The sequence below is a fragment of the Oncorhynchus clarkii genome, chromosome 6, assembly GCF_045791955.1.
Source record: "Oncorhynchus clarkii lewisi isolate Uvic-CL-2024 chromosome 6, UVic_Ocla_1.0, whole genome shotgun sequence".
NCBI classification, from domain to species: Eukaryota; Metazoa; Chordata; class Actinopteri; order Salmoniformes; family Salmonidae; genus Oncorhynchus; species Oncorhynchus clarkii.
The window spans coordinates 30,043,878-30,064,915 of NC_092152.1; the positions used below are offsets into that span (position 1 = coordinate 30,043,878).

At 41.1% G+C, this 21,038-nt stretch overlaps 2 protein-coding genes across 3 annotated transcripts; one reads left to right on the plus strand and one right to left on the minus strand.

Moving 5' to 3' along the window:
- The first annotated feature begins 3,762 nt into the window (after positions 1-3,762).
- Positions 3,763-11,814, plus strand: LOC139410959 (RILP-like protein 2). Its single transcript, XM_071156673.1, has 4 exons — positions 3,763-4,241; positions 4,463-4,614; positions 8,367-8,495; positions 8,929-11,814. Exons 1-4 carry the CDS (start codon positions 3,942-3,944, stop codon positions 8,948-8,950), a joined length of 603 nt encoding a protein of 200 aa, XP_071012774.1. The 5' UTR covers positions 3,763-3,941; the 3' UTR covers positions 8,951-11,814.
- LOC139410956 (N-lysine methyltransferase KMT5A-like) lies at positions 10,211-17,383 on the minus strand. 2 transcript variants are annotated; one of them, XM_071156670.1, is made up of 8 exons: positions 17,205-17,383; positions 16,583-16,683; positions 16,292-16,442; positions 12,897-13,095; positions 12,663-12,750; positions 11,671-11,730; positions 11,394-11,584; positions 10,211-10,951 (listed from the first exon to the last, which is right to left on the minus strand). In XM_071156670.1, the coding sequence occupies exons 1-8, from the start codon at positions 17,212-17,214 to the stop codon at positions 10,741-10,743; spliced, it is 1,011 nt and encodes a 336-aa protein (XP_071012771.1). In that variant the 5' UTR covers positions 17,215-17,383; the 3' UTR covers positions 10,211-10,740. The 2 variants fall into 2 exon arrangements, with proteins under 2 accessions (XP_071012771.1, XP_071012770.1); XM_071156669.1 differs by having other exon boundaries at positions 10,725-10,951; positions 16,583-16,701; positions 17,205-17,341.
- Between the last annotated feature and the right edge of the window lie 3,655 nt (positions 17,384-21,038).

Below are 21,038 nucleotides of genomic sequence, written 5' to 3' on the forward strand. Positions count from 1 at the left end.
CATCACTAACATTGAGTGGCTGCTGCCAACATACTAACTCAAATCTCTAGCCACTTTAATAATTAAAAATGGGATGTAATAAATGTATCACTAGACACTTTAAACAATGCCACTTTATATAATATTTACATACCTTACATTACTCATCTCATATGTATATACTGTACTCTATACTATCTACTGCATCTTGCCTATGCCGTTCGGCCATCGCTCATCCATATATTTATATGTACTTAATCTTATTCATTCCTTACACTTGTGTGTATAAGGTAGTTATAGATGACTGCATATTACTGCATGCTAACCATGTGTATGTGACCAATAAAATGTGATTTGATTACTAAAATAGATTTCATTTTTAGATGAGAGTTAACAAGAAATTATATGATTATGGTGGCTATTTTTATTTTACCTTTATTTAACTAGGCAAGTCAGTTAAGAACAAATTCTTATTTACAATGAAGGCCTACCAAAAGTCAAAAGGCCTCCTGCGGGTAGCGGGGCTGGAATTAAAAATAAACAAATAAAATATAAATATAGGTCAAAACACACATCATGACAAGAGAGGCAACACAACACTACATAAAGAGAGACCTAAAACAACATAGCAAGGCAGCATCACATGGCAACACAGCATGGTAGCAACACAACATGGTAGCAGCACAAAACATGGCACATGGCTATGGTGAAGATGCGCTTCGTTATATCCTGAATGCTATTGAAAATGGGCAGGGTTTTAAGGCAGCTGCCCGTGCTTTTAATGTGCCACCTAAAACCTTGAGGCCCACTGGAACAAGCAGGCCAAAACCCCAGGTCACAGTCATTTGGGTGGGTTACCAGTCTTCACTTGCTCTTTCGATTGTAACCTGGTGAGCCATATCCAAAAAATGGAAAGAGCCCTTTTCGGATGTACATCATGGGATGTCCACACCCAACAATGGTGTTTCCATCAAACTGACTTGTTGCCGATAAAAATCAGTGTGTGATGACGTAATGCACACAAGATTATTATTATTTTTGCTTAAATTTTCATGTACCGAATACAAATCAAAAGTTCAATGTGTTTATATCGCATTTTCAACTCTACCAATAGTTTTGTCACAAAAACTGTTGTGTTAAATAGCACATGTCTACTCTGGTCTTGACACATGAGCTCTAGCCAACAGTTTGCAGATACAGTGCGAGTAGGCTAGTCTACATGATGAGATTATTATGGATAATATTTGTATTTTCCAAACGGCAGTCGTGCAACAATCATGTCACCAGAATAAGACCCTCGATATTTATTGGAAAATAGCATCAAACTCATCACCATGCACTTTCACCACCCTGTCAAATTAATCATAATCTATTTAATCTGCAGTTTAAGAGGAGGACCATACACCATATCATCGCGTGACTCCAAATGTACTTCGATATGATGGTTATTATATCATTATTATTATATTGATTATATCAATATTTGTGCATAAAAGGCGTTTCCACCACAATTTCTTGCATTTTGCACTTAATTTTACCAACACAAAAAGATCCTACTATGTCGAACTAACATATTTTGTGTGTGCATTTATAAAATTGTACCGAAACTTCCTGTTTCCATCACAGTTGTCGTTGTATTTTATGACTACTCGCAAAAAAACTGTGGATGGAAACGTGGTTACTGACCAATAAAACAAACTTGGTTTCCACAATGCTTTTTGGAGTGAACCTGTAGCAGGACGAAGGGATGACGTTTCAGCACCCTTCTGTGACATGACATTTTTCAACTATCATAATCATTTCATGAATGTAAATTAAACATTATTGTAAAGTTCATGAAGGGGAGACAAATTACCTCACTCCACAAACAAATTGTGATGGATGATAATGATTATTTGAGTAGCTTACTTCGTCTTGGTCTGGCTCGCCTACCTCGCCAACCTGAGTGCTGAAAAGAAGTCACATTACACCACAACTCTCAATAGTCATTTCACTTATGTCCCCGTCTGTGCTTCGTTGGACAGGATATTCACTGCAGTAATGCCGATGGTAGCAGCAGGGTTGATTGCAGACATCCAACGTTACAGCCAATCAGAATATTATGTCCTTTGTATGAACTTTAATTGTATTTTCTCTCATTTTTTGATGTCATTGTTCTTGAGCCAAGCACCTCCACTGTACCAAAGCACAGTACCACATGTAATCTGAAATGCAATACTTCCTTGTGACCATGTTTGCATGATGTGTGGTGGGAGTATTCTTATTGGCTGATAATGTGTAGATCTTAATTCAGATCTTTAATCAGCTCATCATAATAAATTCCATGATCATTAATACTTTCACCTCCTTTGCCAATATATCCTTTGCCAATATACTAATCACTATCACTATACTAATCACAACTCACTATTACTACCTCCATCTTCCATTCATTTTAGAAGGCCACATGTGCCACAAGCCTCAAATCCACATGCATGATGTCCTCCCTGGAGAACTCATTGTTCTCACTTCATGAACAATCTTAAGTGTAACCAAAGTATTTCTATTGATCTCAGTAGTAGTATTGGCTTGGCTAGGACATTTTTTCTCATTGCACCTCCCCAGGATAAGCATCTTCTCCGGAGACATGAGGCGACCAGAGGTGCCAGATATGTGGAAGAGAAGAAATTATTTGCACATGAAGCAGGCTCAGGAGGCACTGAAGCATCCATTAGCTGGGACCTATAATGTCCCATGCTGGTGGTCTCCATGTACAAACAGTACAGGAATGGGCTTGTGGTCCGTGCACCAACAATTGTCATGGGAGTCCTTGCACCAACAATTGTCATGGGAATGTCCAACAGCCAGTTACCACCAGAGGGTGTAGGGGAGTGCCAGAGGGTGAATTATTGGAGTACTGGTTGAATACAGTACCAAAAATATGTGCTCGGGCTGGGATAGTCAGATGACTCATATTCAGGGCGTAGTTTGACAGGAGAGCTTGGTGTTTTGAGGCCTAAAGTGAGTAAGATGAACCTATGAAGAAAGTCATAAAGAGCATTATGCCAAGTGCGATTGTCAGGACAAAGTTGTCCTGATGGGACAATGAGAGATTCATTCTGGAGAGAAGAATGTGCTATCTGAGATATCCTGTGCCTTTTCAATAAATGTTTTGTTGTACAGATATGGTGCTTTGTACTAGCAGTAAGTAGACTGTATTACAAGCTGGCATATTGTTGACTACCTGTGATGTGAATATGATCAGAAGCAATTTTTTTCAATAGATATGGTTTTCAACACAGTTTTCAATGTTTGCTCAATTTTCGACACTCAAACATATAAAAATGCACAGTGTTTTTAATGTGATGTGACTATGATCACAGGCTATTTTTTCCAATAGATATTGTTTTGAACCTGTTCTCAGTGTTTGCTCAATTGTTGGACACTCAAACATAACATTTCACAATGTTTTAATGCCTGTCAGTTCTAGCATATTTGTTTGCCTTGTTAATTCTGATGGTTTTATCGCTGCTTTTTCAGGGATTCCTGAAAGCTTTCTGATGCCCACAAGGACCCCTGATTGACGGAATGTCAATCTAACTTCAGACATTTAAATTCCAAGTACAAAGTTGAAAATAACGGGGAAACATCACGTGCTGTTTACCCGATTATGCGCATGGCTTCACGGTCGCCATGGAAACGTTGCTCTCTTGTTACAAGTGGCGGAACAGGCTATCGCTATTGGCTTATTTGTATGCCACTATACTGTGGTCAACCATTAAACATTTTCAAAGAGGATGGTCCATTCAGTTACTAACTTGAAGTGGCTACTGTAGCTCGCATGGAACTACATGTATTACAGTTCATACGTTTATTCTATGTTAAATGTCATAACGGTGGATTTGAGAAATCGGTCCCACCGGTTGAGAAAACAAACTCGTGTTTCTTTCAACTCAATTCGGTGAGTTTTTGGAACACGAGAAATGGAAGAGTTGAACGAGTCCAAGTCCTCACCCGCTTCTGCGTTCGAGAAGGACGCATTTGAGCTGACAGTGGAAGATGTTTATGACATTTCATACGTCATTGGCAGAGATTTGTTGAAAATAATTAGTACAGGTGAGGAAGTCTCAGATTTGCAATTCAAAATTGTGCGTGTTTTGGAGATGTTTGAAACGTTAGTGAATAAGCACAACCTATCGCTGGAGGAGTTGAAAATGGAACGAGACAACTTGAAAAGTGAACTGGATAGAATCGTGAGAGAAAGTTCTGTCAGTCAGGAAGAGGTGAGTTTGATGTTTTCAGACCAGGAATCTTTAACAGTTGTGGACAGAATCGATACATTTAATTCCCATAACGTGGTCATGTCTAACTGGACTAGGTTCTGTCAGGGTATGTAAAGGTTGTCTTACGTTTCACTGGGTTGCTATACGCTCTACTTTGCAACACAGTTGTGTGGACTCCTTTTTGTTACGAGTTTATCCCTTTAATCAATATCTTCTCTCAGCAAACACTAGGACCAAACAAACTGGTGGTAGACATGAAAGATCCCAACAGACCACGCTTCACAATGCAGGAGCTGAAGGAGGTGCTTCAGGAGAGGAACCAGCTCAAGGCACAGCTATTGGTGGCCCAGGAAGAGTTGCAGCTCTACAAGAGGTAGAATACAGAGCCAGGCCTGGCCAGTCCCCCCCCAACCAACATTTACACATGTCTATGAAGTGCCTAAACCTATGACTTAATTAAGTGTTGGACTGGCTGTCAAAGTGTGTACCTCACTCAGGGAGAGTGAGGTAGGGCTAGATCAAAGTTAGATGTAACTTTGTGGAATACAGCAAATCTTTAGGGAAAAAAGGTTCTGTTACAGCGAACATACCAAAGCACAATCAATTGTGAGATACGACATATACATTTTGTGTGCTAGATTTTTTCAAAATACATCACCCAACAAAGCAAGCCTTTTACTATAGGCATAATTGTCAGAAACCATTTTTTTCTGTCAAGGCCTTTCTCTGTAGCCTAAACCAAGCAGAAAATGCCGGAGTCTTTAGTGCTCGGGAAATGTATACTGAAGCAAACATTTCACCCACCTTTTTATATAAGAAAGTCTAATAATTCCACAGCTTTTGTCTTCATAAACTTTCACTCACATAGCCTACTATGGGATAATCTAGCCCAGCTTCTAGACAGATATACAGTTTCCAAAATAAAGGAAACACTTGAGTAAATGAGGGATACAAAGTATATTGAGTTGGTGACTGAGAAGGCCATGGCATATGGCTTACACAGTTAGAACTTTCATAAAACCATTCTGTGACAATTCAGTGGGCCATTCAGTGGGTCATTGTCATTGGAAGAGAACACTCCCATCAGGATAGAAATAGTTCACCATAGGTTGAAGGTGATCACTCAGAAGGGCTGTGTATTTATTGGCTTTTACCTTGCTCTCTAAGGGGTTTATTGGACCTATTGGACCTTTCAGGGAAATGCCCCACACAGCCATAACAGAACCACCAGAACCCCTCACCTGCTTTCAATTTACTTTGTATGTCTGTCTAGAACAGGGATGGGCAACTGGCAGCTTTTGTAGGCCCGCGGATCAATTTAACAAGACAAACAAATTTACTCAGTCAGGTTCTCAACTTACTGTTGAGAGTTAGAATAGTAGAATACACAAGGTGCAATTTTGAAATTTGGTTGTGCATCAGCAGTTTTCCTGCTGACCGTCACTCAATTAGCCCATGTCAGCTAACATTTTTTAGATTGATAAGTTAGTCTAGCAGCCAGCTATCTAAACTTGTAGTAATCATGGTCGAATTACTTACTGGGGGGCCCCCATTGACTTTGTTAGTCACTCACTCAGATATCATATTAAAAACTGCAAACATTTCTCTCCACCCTATGGCAAAATTAACAAGCTCTCACAATCTCACGTTTCTCCAAACGTCAGATTCTAAAGTGTTTTTAACACCCTGGGTTGCTCCTGCTGCTCTGTATCATTCCATTTCTCCAAAGGTCAACTTTTGAAGTTAAGTTTATGCACTCATTCACAAATGGTTAAGGTAAGGGTTGGATAGGGGATAAAAAAAAATAATGTTTTTTTAAAGTGTCTGCAACTGGGATCGAACACCCAACTTTCTGATCCAGAGTCATGGGATTACACACATCTCCGTAACAAACCCAAGCATACTTGATGGTAATAGCACACAGTTGCCCCTAGTGGCCGGTTTTAATGGAAGTTCCCGACGTCCTCAGGACATGGAAAGACATCCAATTTCGAAGTCAATCTTGAACGATCTCCCTGAGCCAAATGTATAGAATTGCATGGAATGAGTTATAAAATTGCTAAATAGATTTGCAGGAAATTAACTTTAAAACACTGTGGAGAGGAAGGCCGCTAAACTGTTTTGCTCGCAAGGTGGAGGGGAGACCCCAAAACTAAATTTCACTTAAGGCCCCCAAAAGGCTATGGCCGGTTCTGACCGCACGTGTGGGTATGGATGTGGGTACTCAGACCTATGAGCCACTACGGCCCACTGATACATTCAGATTTTTTGTGGCCCCAACCACCATCAGTCGCTCATCCCTGGTCTAGAAACAGAACTAGATTTGCTACCCCATAATAGGCTACGTGAGTGAACGTTTATGAAGACAAGCAGATGGTTGACATGACAGAAAGGTATGCAGATATATTCTTATCTAAAAAGGCGGGTGAAATGTTTGCTTCAGTATACATTTCTCAAGTGAAAGTTGTGTGTTGTGTCGCACAGGACGTGCATTTTCTGCTTGGTTTAGGCTACAGCGAAAGGCATTGAAAGAAAGAAATGGCTTCTGACAATACTCCTATATTAAAAGGCTTGTTGGGTGATGTGGTAAAGTCGGGCTGCTGTTCCCCTCTTGCTTGGCAGAGATCTCAGAAAAGGTCAAAAGTTGTGAACCCGTAAATGTTTGTGGTATCTTAATCGATTAGGCTTCCTGAATTTACACTAAACAAAAAAATGCAATATGAAACAATTTCAAGATTTTACTTAGTTACAGTTCATATAAGGAAATCAGTCAATTGAATTAAATTATTTAGGCCCCACTCCTCTTCAATGGCTGTGTGAAGTTGCTGGATTTTGGAGGGAACTGGAAAACGCTGTCGTACACGTCGATACAAAGAATCACAAACATGCTCAATCTGTGACATGTCTGGTGAGTATGCAGGCCATGGAAGAACCGGGACATTTTCAGCTTCTAGAAATGGTGTACAGTTCTGCGTGACATGGGGCGATGCATCATCATGCTGAAACATGAGGTGATTGCGGCGGATGAAAGGCACGACAATGGGTCTCAGGATCTCGTCACGGTATCTCTGTGCATTCAAATTGCCATCAATAAAATGCAATTGTGTTCATTGTCCATAGCTTATGCCTTCCAATACCATAACCCCATTGACACAATGGGGCAGTCTGTTCACAACGTAGACATCAGCAAACCACTCGCCCACATGACGCCATACACGCTGTCTGCCACCTGCCCGGTACAGTTGAAACTGGGATTAATCCGTAAAGAGTACACTTCTCCAGCATGCCAGTGGCCATCGAAGGTGTGCATTTGCCCACTGTAGTTGGTTATGACGGTGAACTGCAGTCAGGTCAAGACACTGGTGAGGACGACAAGCATGCAGATGAGCATCCTTGAGACGATTTGACAGTTTGTTTAGAAATTCTTTGGTTGTACAAACCCAGTTGTCAGCTGTCCGGGTGGCTGGTCTCAGACATTCCTGCAGGTGAAGAAGCCAGATGTGGAGGTCCTGGGCTGGCGTGGTTACATTTGGGCTGCAGTTGTGAGGCCGGTTGGACTCGCTGACAAATTCTCTAAAACAACATTGAAGGCGGCTTATGGTAGCGAAATGAACATTCAATTCTCTTGCAACAGCTCTGATGGACATTCCTGCAATCAGCATACCATTTGCATGCTCCCTCAACTTGAGACACTTGTGGCACTGTGTTGTGTAACAAAACTGCACATTTTAGAGCGGCCTTTTGTTCCCAGCACAAGGTTCACCTGTGTAATGATCATGCTGTCTAATCAGCTTGTTGATATGCCACACTTGGCAGGTGGATGGATTATCTTGGCAAAGGAGAAATGCTCACTAATAGGGATTTAAACAAATTGAGAGAAGTAAGCTTTTAGTGCGTGCGGAACATTTCTGGGATCTTTTATTTCAGCACGTTACATGTTGCATTTATATTTTTGTTCAGTGTATGTTCGCTGAGAGAATGTAATTACTGTCAGTAGATTTGCTGTATTCCTCAGGGGAGAGGCACTTTGAGACAGTCCAACACTAATTCGGAGAAGTTTAGGCAGTTAGACAAATTCCCTAAATTTGCTGCTGTTCCCCTTAATGAAGTGCTCTGTACTTGCAGCGGGATGCACTCACAGGGCAAGCATGCCATGGTAAAGGCTGACCTGGAATTTCCATCCCCTTCGGTTCCTAACACAACAGATGAGACTAAAGAGGAGGAACCAAAAGAGGAAAATACCATCAGAAAGCTGTAAGCAATGAGCTTTTTTTCCACAAATGAACTTTGCATAACTATTTAACATCCATAGTGAAGTGTGTGAAAAGCATGTAGTTTTTAAGAGGTTGATTTACACTGAAAAAACATGAAGTATTTCAGAGACATTCATCATGGTATCACAGGGTGGACAACCAGGGGTAGTTTGTTTTCACAGTCCATCTCTGCCTTATGACCTGCTTGTGACCGGCGGGCTGTTTGGGCTGATGCTGTGTGATTGAATGAAGAGAGAAAGCAGATGTAACTGTTGCTGACCACTTCGAGGCCAGCTTGGCTGTTATGGTCTGCACTCCCCCTTCACCTCCTTTGTAAAGACCAGTAACTTCTAGGGACCTAAATTGTGTTGGCAAAAACAAATTGCAGAGCAAGCTTTCTCAAATGCATTCTGAACTAATGTCTTTATTTGTAGGTTTTCATTCAGGCGGAAATGAGGACAACCGGTGTGAGAAGGACCTGAAGCATTAACACCAACGATAAACCAAACATTTTTATGCACACGTTTTTCCTATGCTTCCTTTGTACTAGGATAATTTAACTTTAACGGAATGGCATTTTAAACTCTAGAATAATTAAGCCTTTTAAAAGTATCTCAGCATTGTGTTTTTATAGATGTCATTAATAGTTAAGGGAAAATTCCTATTTCTGCACTTTAGGTATAATAACATGGTAGATGCACACAACTCATGTTTCCTTGAACTTTATACAAAAATTAGCTGTAACAGAGGATTCCTTTTTGGTTGAACATTCATCACTACTTGGTTCAAACTCTGGATGGACAGATGGAACCTTGCAAAGACCAACATTCAAGCCGGGGGTTACGACAGGAGCCCCAGTAGAGACAGGACCTCCAAGACTACACGAGCACTCTGCCATTTGAATGTTTTAGCAAATAGGATTTTCTTTTTATGTACACTGAGTATACAAAACATTAACACCTGCTCTTACGAGACTGACTAGGTGAAAGCTATGATCCCTTATAAGTGTCACTTGTTAAATCCACTTAAATCAGTGTAGATTAAGGGGAGGAGACAGGTTAAAGGATTTTTAAGCCCTGAGACATGGATTTTGCATGTGTACCATTCAGAGTGGGACTGGGCAAGACCAGTACCGTTGAACAGTGTATGGTATTAGGTGCCAAGCGCACCGGTTTGTGTCAAAGAATTGCAACGCTGCTAGTTTTTCCCCCCACACTCAATAATTTCTCATTTATATCAAGAATGGTCCACCACCTAAAGGACATCCAGACAACTTGACAACTGTGGAAAGCATTGGAGTCAATGTGCCAGCACCCCTGTGGGACACTTGGCACCATGTAGAGTTTGACACTACACAGGAGCCTATATAAAAAGAGTTGACATTGTTCACCCTGAATTTTTTAAATGCAAGTTCTAGACATTTTCTTTGCTATTTACTGAGTGATTGAACTTAACTTTTATACTAGCGCAAAGGGCTTTTGAACTACCATTTGACCTCAAACAATTGAGCAGTTGTAAAGAAAGCAATTTTAAATATTACTGTTATAAAATCACAACAAATATATTTAATCTGTTGCACGTTGTGAAATACTCATACAAGGATGCTGGACTGTTGCACGTCTGAATATTAATAAGCTTGCCTTTCTATGCTTTGAAAAAAAATGAGCTTCCATGCTAGCCAGATGTATGAAAAGATTTGTCTATGTACACAGTTCATTTGTTCAAAAAGAGCAACTTACATTTTATTCAAAATTCATTCGGATGTTTCACCCATTGCAACAAAAGCTACATTTTCAAATCAAGTATAAGCTGTTCTCCCCGAAGCCAGGAGAGCATTGACGTTCCTATGCAACATATTGTTGCGTCAACTAGAACCATACATAGCTTGATAAATTAATCACTTATATAAAAGCAACCTAAAAACAATAGCTAGTATGTTAAATATATTTCACACATCATGGACACACTGGCCTTAATATGTATAAAAACTCCATCCAAATCCAGCAATAAATTGATAGTTTTAAAAACAAATTAAACCCATGTGCCATCTTAAAAGGTTGTCTTCCACCTTGTTCATACTGCCACCGTTTTGCCCAAACAGGCACACTTAATTTGTCTCACCGGAAAGCAGTTTGCACCTTAGGGCCAATTGAATGGATTTTTAAAAAACAAAAAGAGAACAGGTTCTCTTTTTGAAGAAATGACTGCACCTAGTCATTCTCTTGAGAGAATACTCTGGTGGATCATCAGTATTTGAGCCATGGGTGAGCACATATTGATTCCTTGCTACGGTCACCGTAGTCATAAACCAGTTCTTCCTCTGCCTCAATGTCCCTTGAAGCCACCAGTATGAGATGAGGTATTCCATCCATGTCATGGAGCTTGGTTTGGCAGTTGCCATTTTTACTGTGGTTTAGCAACCTTCCCAGACGAGTTGATTCTTTTGTAGCATCAACACTGTAGAGGAAATGAAAGATTTGAAAACATCCACGAGCTAGCTGACAATAAGTGGCAATACATACACTGAGTATACAAAAACATTAACACCTGCTCTTTCTATGACACCAGGTGAAAACCATGGTCCCTTAGAGGTCACTTGTTAAATCTACTTCAAAAATCACTATAGATTTTTTTTAACCCCTCTGTGTAGACAGGGAGGAGACCGGTTGAAGAATGATTTTTAAGCCTTGAGACATGGATTGTGTACGAAAGCCATTCGGAGGGTGAATGGACAAGACAAGATTTAGTTGCCTTTGAATGGGGTAGGGTAGTAGGTGCCAGGCACACCATTTGTGTGTGTGCAACTCAATATTAGGAAGGTGTTTCTAATGTTGTGTACTCTGTGTATGTCAGGGTTACTTAATATAAACTGAAAATTAAGTGTGTGTAGATGACTTACCAGTAGGTTTTGCTGAGATAGTGAAAATAGTACATGTAGCAGCCAGTCCCAGGGTCTTGGGCATACAGAGCCTCTCTCTTCTTGGCATCAGTCAGATGCAACAAGTCACCATGATACTCAATTACAAACTGACCCTTCTTGAAACATCTGACAGCAAACACTCCTCTTCCCTTCCCCTCTATATTTTTTACCTAATTGGGGTTTAAGTAGGTAAAAATCAAATTCCAGGTTCAGATGATCAGGGTCAGTAAAATATGACTTTCATTTCAAAACCAACCTGCAGTCCTTCTTCAACTCCATGTTTTATCAGGTCATCAAGCTGTCGTTGTTCTTCGTTCTGTTGGCAGAGTGTGGTTTTTAATGAGTAATTAAAGTGACTCAATAAATATTAAGGCTGTCAAACAATACAGATAATTAAAAACATGACTCTGTAGTTTGAATTTACTCATTAGATCCTAAAGAAAGATTTGTCCATTTTAAAAGCAGCGCATTGTGTTGCTCCCGAGTGGCGCAGCGGTTCAAGACACTGCATCTCAGTGCAAGGGGTGTCACTACAGTCCCTCGTTTGAATCCAGGCTTTATCACATCCGGCCGTGATTGGGAGTCTGGCGCACAATTACGCCGAATTGGGCAGCGCACAATTGTTCAGCGTCGTCCAGGTTTAGCCAGGGTAGGCAGTGATTGCAAATAAGAATTTGTTCATAACTGACTTGCCTAGTTAAATAAAGGCTACATTTACAGGCATACTATGCTTTGATTGTAAAGGAAGGATCAATGTTCTTGAAGTTTAACACTTGAGTGAACACACAAGTAGTCTAAGCTTCAGCCGTTCTAAATGATGCTCTCCCAAGTTCAAATTGGAGGGTTTACAATAAGGAGAAAACATTTAAACCTGGCCAACAATTATGAATTCCACAGAAGAAAATCCCTGATCAGCCAGGTCTGAGTTCATGTATGTAATACAGCTAGCTATTAGATGTAGCCTAGGCTACTTATTCATAACCATGTTCTTCAACATTAACTAGTTCAAGCTGCTACTACTAGAATTGAGAGCATTTGCTTAAATCTTGACCTGAGAATTACATTATAAAAAAACACACCACACTAGATGAATGGATGTCCAATTCTGACTAAAATCATTGTAGGAAGTTTAGTGTTCAAGAGGCATCCATTTACTACACATTATTCAATTCTGAGCAATACTTTTTTGGGGGGGGGGGTAGTATAGTTGATCCTGAAGCACAACTCACTTTGGCATTATATACTGACCTTCAATTCAGCTTTGCTTTTTCTGGAACTCCGTCTAATCGGATAATAATCTGTGACCTTCCTGTTTTGGGCAGCACTGCCTTGTGCTCTGGATGAAAAGAGAATACATTATTCCATTCTGAAAAACGCATATGCGCCAATGGTCAGATGATCTGGTCATGAAGCGCTGGCCTGACCAACAAATACTGTTCTCCATTTAAACAAATGTTTTATTGACGTGTCAGCATGACTTACTTTTTGGCTTTTTGACTAGCCCTCCTCTTAGATTTGAGCATGGGGACATCTTGCGCAAGCCCTGGATTGGGGTGCGATTTTGGATCCACCTCGCCCTTCAAGGTAGTTGTTCCTCTGATTCGAGGAGCCAAGCAGGTCTTCGCTTTATTCTCCTCTTGCCGAGACACACCAGCTTGAGAGTTAACTTGATTCGGTCTCACTGAATAGAATAGTTTGGAATGAAGCACAATGTACATCAGACCTGGTTGCATAAGCAAAACATACAACTAATTGTTTATTTAGGCAGTGTCATAAGACATTGATCAGTGGACACGGCTGCTATTCACACACAGGAAATTATTCTGAAGGTCACTTAACGCCGATCTCCTGACTAACAAATAATTTAGAGGTAACCAAAACATATGGAGCGCAATTGTTGCATGGCTCGAGGTCCTGGGTATGAACTCCGCCCTGTGCAACTGGGTCCTGGACTTCCTGATGGGCTGCCCCTCAGGTGGTGAAGGTAGGCAACAGCACCACTACGCTGATCCTCAACAACAAGGGTGCATACTCCACCCCCTCCTGTACACCCATGACTGCATGGCCACGCACGACATCTCCAACTCAATCAAGTTTGCAGACAACAACAGTGGAAAGCCTAATTACCAACGACAACAGTAAAGTCCCTGGCAGAGTGGTGCCATGAAAATAACCTCTCCCTCAACAAAACAGCTGATCGTGGACTTCAGGAGACAGCACGGCGCCATCGACGTGGCTGCAGCGGAGAAGGTGAAAAGCGTCAAGTTCCTCAGTGTACACATCACTGACAATCTGAAATGGTCCACCCAGACAGGGTGGTGGTGAAGGTGCAACAGCAGCTCTTCAACCTCAGGAGGCTAAAGAAATTTGGCTTGGCCCATAGACCCACAAACTTCTGCCCTCCAGGACGACGTCGACAGCACCCGCCGTCACAGGAAGGCCAAGAAGATAAAGGACCTCAGCCACCCGAGCCATAGCCTGTTCACCCCGCTACAATCCAGAAGGCGAGATCAGTACACATACAGCAAAGCTGGAACCAAGACACTGAAAAACAGCTTCTCTCTCTCGCTCAAGGCCATTAGACTGTTAAAGTCACCACTAGTTGGCCCCTGCCCTGAACTTCTGTCACTAGACAGCTACCACCCGGTTACACTACCATGCACCGTAAAGGCTGTTGCCCTATGTACATAGTCATGGAACACTGGTCACATTAAAATAATGTTTACATACTGTTTTACCCACTTCATATGTATATACTGTATTCTAGTCAAGGCCCATCCTATAACTTCTGCTGTACATATACTACATACTCTAGCCCTAGTCTATTCATCCCATCACACAACCAAAAGTGTGTGGACACCTGCTCGAACATCTCATTCCATAATCATGGGCATTCAAATTGTTTTATTTCACCTTTATTTAACCAGTTAGGCCAATTGAGAACAAGTTCTCTTTTACAACTGTGACCTGGCCAAGATAAAGCAAAGCAATAAAAAGAGTTAAACCTACAGTCAATAACACAATAGAAAAAAAAATGTACAGTGTGTGCAAATGTATTAAGAGTAGGGAGGTACAGCAATAAATAGGCCAGAGGCAAAATAATTACAATTTAGCATTAACACTGGAGTGAGACACTGGGGTGCAAAAGAGCAAGAAAATAAATAATGTGGGGATCAGGTAGTTGGGTGTGCTATTTACAGATTGGTGGTGTACAGGTACAGTGACCGGTAAGCTGCTCTGACAGCTGATGCTTAAAGTTAGAGGGAGATATGTCTCCAGCTTAAGTGATTTTTACAATTCGTTCCAGTCATTGGCAGCAGAGAACTGGAAGGAAAGGCGGCCAAAGTAAGTGTTAATATGGAGTTGGTCCCCCCTTTGCTGCAATAACAGCCTCCACTCTTCTGGGAAGGCTTTCCACTAGATGTTGGAACATTGCTGCAGGGACTTGCTTCCATTCAGCCACAAGAGCATTAGTGAGGTCGGGCACGGATGTTGGGCGGTTAGGCCTGGCTCAGTCGGCATTCCGATTCATCCCAAAGTTGTTTGATGGGCTCTGTGCAGGCCAGTCAAGTTCTTCCACACTGATCGACAAACCATTTCTGTATGGACCTCACTTTCTGCATGGGGGCATACCTAGCCTGAACCTTGAAAAACAGCCCCAGACCATTATTCCTCCACCAAACTTTAGTTGGCACAATGCATTGGGGCAGGTAGCGTTCTCCTGGCATCCGCCAAACCCAGATTCGTACGTTGGACTGCGAGATGGTGAAGCGCGAGTCATCACTCCAGAGAATGCGTTTCCACTATTCCAGAGTTCAATGGCGGCGAGCTTTACACCACTCCAACCGACACTTGGCATTGCTCATGGTGATCTTAGGCTGTGCACGGCTGCTCGGCCACAGAAACCCATTTCATGAAGCTCCCGACAAGCAGTTATTGTGCAGATGTTGCATCCAGAGTTAGTTTGGAACGCAGTAGTGAGTGTTGCAACCGAGGACAGATTATTCTTTTACACGCTTCAGCACTAGGCGGTCCCACTCTGTGAGCTTGTGTGGCCTACCACTATGCGGCTGTGCAGCTCCTAGACGTTTCCACTTCACAATAACAGCACTTACAGTTGACCGGACTGACTTGTTGGAAAGGTGGCATCCTATGATGGTGCCACATTGAAAGTCACTGAGCTCTTCAGTAAGGCATTCTACTGCCAATATTTGTCTATGCAGATTGCATGGATCAATTTTAAACACCTGTCAGCAACAGGTGTGGCTGAAATGTCCAAATCCACTCATTTGAACTGATGTCCACATACTTTTGTATATAGTGCAGCAGAAGGGGGGGGGGGCAATAGCATATTTAAGGCCCATGATTTTTGAATGAGATGGTCGATGAGCAGGTGTCCACATACTTTTGGTCATGTAGTGTATACACACTGCTCGTTCTAATATTTAGATAGAATATTTATTTTACATGTGTGTATTAATGTATATATACACTCTTTTACTCCTACTGTGTTATTGACTTGTTAATTGTTTACTCCGTGTGCAACTCTGTGTTGTCTGTTCACACTGCTATGCTTTATCTTGGCCAGGTCGCAGTTGCAAATGAGAACTTGTTCTCAACTAGCCTACCTGGTTAAATAAAGGTGAAATTAAAAAATAAAAATATTACTGCACTGTTCAAGCTAGGAACACAAAACAAGTATTTTGCTATAAAATCTGCTAAATACATATATGCGACCAAGACTATTTTCTTTGACATCTGATGGGTTTTAAAGGTTTTATTCAGACAATAATCAATATTGCATGGTTTAGAAAATGAGATGGTAGAAGTCCATTGTCAATATTGGTGGTGGATGGGAATAACAAATGGTGGGTTACCTTTCCCTTGCGTTGATTTCTCAGTTTGTGGAGTCAATTTCTCAGGAACATTTTCCTCTTGGCTGAGAGAACTTGAGTTGTTGCACAGAGGAGATTTGGGTTTGCTGGGACTCCACAAACTTGGTAAAGTGGTCTGACCATTACCTGCATCCTGCAACACATTAATGTTTTCATAATGGGTGAATGTATGCAACATGCACTGGTCTAACTTAGCTAGCGAACACCTGAGAAGTATTGATGACCAATACCAGACTGTATTAGTACTATATTTCCAACACAATAGCAAGTTACCCCATTAAATTCTGGTTTATTTTCCTTTGTCTCCTTTTCGATTTGTTTGGGCTGAAGGGTTCCCTCGGGTCTCTTGTAGGTGGTCTGCATTTTTTTCTTCCCTTTGAAGGCAGTCATGTCTGGAGGTTAGTTAGGTTGACCTTGATATAGCCAACCATATCAATAGCATATCCAAGGGTTATTTTAGCTAGCTAGTTAGTTAGTTAGTCCCCAAAAATTGGGGATAAAAATAAACAAGTAGGGCACCGAGGCAGAGCACATTAATACAAAAACCACCATACAGAAAAATATTAATAAAATGAGGACAGATCGCATTTCATCATACATCAAATATTATTTGTACTGCACAATGCTCTGTTACTAGCTATTAGTAAAAACTACAAATTCATCGTTACTTGAAAATGTACATTTACGAATGAATATATATTCATCTCAAATGTAGCTTCTCAATTTTATCAAAATAAAATACATTTAACGACTCTCTCTAGCTTACTTTTGTCAAATTAGAGACATAACGTGCTACCACTGTACTAAGTAACGTTAACGTCGTTGGCTAGATACAGTAACGTTGGATAACTGACTAAAGTTAACTTCCTCAAAACATGCCTGTTTCGCTACTTACCTTTCGCCATTTCAACTCTACAAAAACTAGACAGTATATGCACGAATTTACGTTATAAGTTTTTGCAATGTTCGCGTGTTCCTCGTTACGTTACACTGGCAAACAAACGCATAACCAGAAACCGACTAACCAAGTCACCACCACGCACCGTGCCCACAATAACAACTATTTAAAAATCTAGCTACTGCGTCCCTGATTGGTTAAACACTACTCTAGTAGCATGTGATTGGCATGGCGCGAAATACACGTCAGAAGCCAAAATGTATCTAGTTTCTTTGAGTCTGCCCTTGACTTGATAATAAAAAAAAACACGAATTCGTGCATTGCAAATCTATTCAAAATCTCAGTAAGCAAGTAGGCTACATCATGTTTCTGTTTCCCCAATATGTGTCAATTGATATACACTGCTCAAAAAAATAAAGGGAACACTAAAATAACACATCCTAGATCTGAATGAATGAAATATTCTTATTAAATACTTTTTTCTTTACATAGTTGAATGTGCTGACAACAAAATCACACAAAAATGATCAATGGAAATCAAATGTATCAACCCATGGAGGTCTGGATTTGGAGTCACACTCAAAATTAAAGTGGAAAACCACACTACAGGCTGATCCAACTTTGATGTAATGTCCTTAAAACAAGTCAAAAATGAGGCTCAGTAGTGTGTGGCCTCCACGTGCCTGTATGACCTCCCTACAACACCTGGGCATGCTCCTGATGAGGTGGCAGATGGTCTCCTAAGGGATCTCCTCCCAGACTTGGACTAAAGCATCTGCCAACTCCTGGACAGTCTGTTGTGCAATGTGGCGTTGGTGGATGGAGCAAGACATGATGTCCCAGATGTGCTCAATTGGATTCAGGTCTGGGGAACGGGAGGGCCAGTCCATAGCATCAATGCCTTCCTCTTGCAGGAACTGCTGACACACTCCAGCCACATGACGTCTAGCATTGTCTTGCATTAGGAGGAACCCAGGGCCAACCGCACCAGCATATGGTCTCACAAGGGGTCTGAGGATCTCATTTCGGTACCTAATGGCAGTCAGGCTACCTCTGGCGAGCACATGGAGGGCTGTGCAGCCCCCCAAAGAAATGCCACCCCACACCATGACTGACCCACCGCCAAACCGGTCATGCTGGAGGATGTTGCAGGCAGAAGAGCACAGGGCGCCATTATTTTTTTGAGCAGTGTATATTTTCATCTGATAACGATAAATGTTACTTTCAAATATGATTTGTTCTCATCTTCTGTTTCCGTTTCTATTTTGGGACTTGCTTTCCCAGTTACACTACACTACACTACACTACACCCCCCCCCCCTCCCCCCTCACACACACACACACACACACACACTTCTCGTAACTAATTGTCATGATCATGTAGCGTTAATGACGTAAGAGTAGGCCTACGCCAGGGATTTTTTTTCTTTCATTATTAAACATTTTACTGTAACGACAATATGTGTAGGATAATACTTATTTAATTGTAATAATATCCTTATTACATTGCATAGTAATATTTTTTTGAGTTACGTTATCCGTATTACTGGCACAGGCTACAGGAGCTGTATGGTCAGTCATCAATTTTTTTTATTCAGTCATCTGAGTTTGACATTAACTTTTTTTAAATATTTTGCCTTAAAACTATAACCCAATACACCATAACAAAAAGCTTAAAGAAAAATAATTTAATAAAACGTGTCTTTTTTAAAATTAATTTTGTAATAGTTATCGTAAGAAAGTTGTTTTTGGGGTCAAATAAGCATGTATTTGTTATTGTGAGGATATATTGCATTGTGGGTGTCAATATAAAGTGACGGCCATATTTGCCGGTGCTGCTCTGCTGTAAACAAAAAGTGTCTGAGGGAGACAGAGACGCTTCATTGGATTTTAGGACGATTTTTATTTCTTTAATTTATAATGTCTTTAGGAATGTCTTACAAGCCCAACCTCCATCAGCATGTTCTCGGAACTTCCGTGAACCAAGGTGAGGAGGAAATTGCAGTTAATGTTTAGTCTTGACTCTGTTTTGTCGGTTGTAAAATTCGATGTTGTAATGAATACCTGGGGGAAGCCCGTGACTGTAGTTTTTGTCCAGTTATATGTATAGGGTCAGATCCTGAGAGCTGATTCATATCCGCCATTATCACTAATCATAAAACCCTTTCCCTCTCGTGCATCCGTAAAGTTTATAATTCGGTTGTTCACTCGTCTACCTAAACAGAACATGCGTACTATATTGTCGGATTTTCTGTCAGGTTGGATGCTGTAACAGTGTATATTAAATGTATCACTTTGGCTTCTTAATTCTACCCGTACGGCTTCCTCCATGATTGTTTCACCAAGGCTAATGATTGATCTGGATGTGGACCGTTCTTTGACCCTTTGGTGACACCCAGTGTTCTCTGAGCCTCATTGCATCTCCATCTCACCCCCCCATACAGCCTCCATTAGTCTCCATGTATGTCAAGTTAAAATGGACAAAAGTAATGCAACACACTCATTGCATGGAGCTAACAAGGTACAAGGTACAAATCTGTCGTTCTGCCCCTGAACAGGCAGTTAACCCACTGTTCCCAGGCCGTCATTGAAAATAAGAATTTGTTCTTAACTGACTTGCCTGGTTAAATAAAGGTACAAAAAAAAAAAAAAAAAAAAAAAAAAAAAAAAAAATTGAAACAATGCCATAAATAAAACTAGTCTAACGTTTCAGCCACTTATTCCTGGTCAATTTCAAATGATGAATTCCAAATCAATTTAATTTAATGCATGCATGTATTGCATGTGGCATATAGTATACTGTATATCTTTTTGTTTTTTCACTCCAACAGTTGCTGTTGTTCACTCTACTTCAACAAGCATATCAACACTGCAATCTTACAGGCCAGTAGTGAATGACTATGGACCACCATCTTTCAGCTTTTCACAGGTAAATACTGAAATTGTAAAACATGTTTTGGATGATAGCAATGCATTATCTAATGTGATAGATTATACCACACATTTTAAACGTTGCCAAATTTTTTTTTTGCAGCACAAAGCATGAATTTCCATATAGAATATTTCTGTTACCATTTACAGTCAGTGGCCAGTTATTATATACACACATCTAGTACTGGGTTGGACCTCCCTTTGGCTCCAGAACAGCCTGAATTCTTCTGGGCATGGAATTGTTGCTCAATTGGTATCAAGGGACCTAACGTGTGCCAGAAAAACATTCCCCACACCATTACGCCACCAGCCTGTACCGTTGACACCAGGCAGGATGGGGACATGGACTCATGCTGCTTACGCCAAATCCTGATTCTGCCATCAGCATGACTCAACAGGAACCTGGGATTCATCGGGCCAGGCAATGTTTGTCTACTCCTCAATATTGTCCAGTGTTGGTGATTGTGTGCCCACTGGAGCAGCTTCTCTTTTTTTTTTCTAGCTGATAGTGTTGGAACCCGGTTTGGTCGTCTGCTGCAATAGCCCATCCGTGACCAGGACTGACAAGTTGTGCGTTCTGAGATGCCGTTCTGCACACCACTGTTGAACTGCACTGGTACTTGCCTGTTTGTGGCCCGCCTGTTAGCTTGCACGATTTTTGCCATTCTCCTTCAACCTCTCATCAACGAGCGGTTTTCACCCACAGGGCTGCCACTGACTGGATGTTTTTTTGGTTTGTTGCACCATTCTCGGTAAACCCTAGACACTGTCGTGCCTGAATAAAGGTAAACATTTTTTTAAATACTACACTCCATCTCTGAGGTCACTCGTTTTGCCCATTCTAACGTTCAATCGAACAGTAACTGGATGGATGCCTGCCTGCCTGCTTTATATAGCAAGC

Excerpts from the sequence above, each read along its gene's own strand:
- LOC139410959 (XM_071156673.1), top strand. The coding sequence starts at position 3,942 with ATGGAAGAGTTGAACGAGTCCAAGTCCTCACCCGCTTCTGCGTTCGAG. Across the intron at positions 4,615-8,366 it reads GAGTTGCAGCTCTACAAGAG|CGGGATGCACTCACAGGGCA; the intron begins GTAGAATACAGA and ends CTGTACTTGCAG. Across the intron at positions 8,496-8,928 it reads GAAAATACCATCAGAAAGCT|GTTTTCATTCAGGCGGAAAT; the intron begins GTAAGCAATGAG and ends CTTTATTTGTAG.
- LOC139410956 (XM_071156669.1), bottom strand. Across the intron at positions 13,096-16,291 it reads GAAATCAACGCAAGGGAAAG|TGAGACCGAATCAAGTTAAC; the intron begins GTAACCCACCAT and ends TATTCTATTCAG. Across the intron at positions 10,952-11,393 it reads TATCTCAGCAAAACCTACTG|TGTTGATGCTACAAAAGAAT; the intron begins GTAAGTCATCTA and ends TTTCCTCTACAG.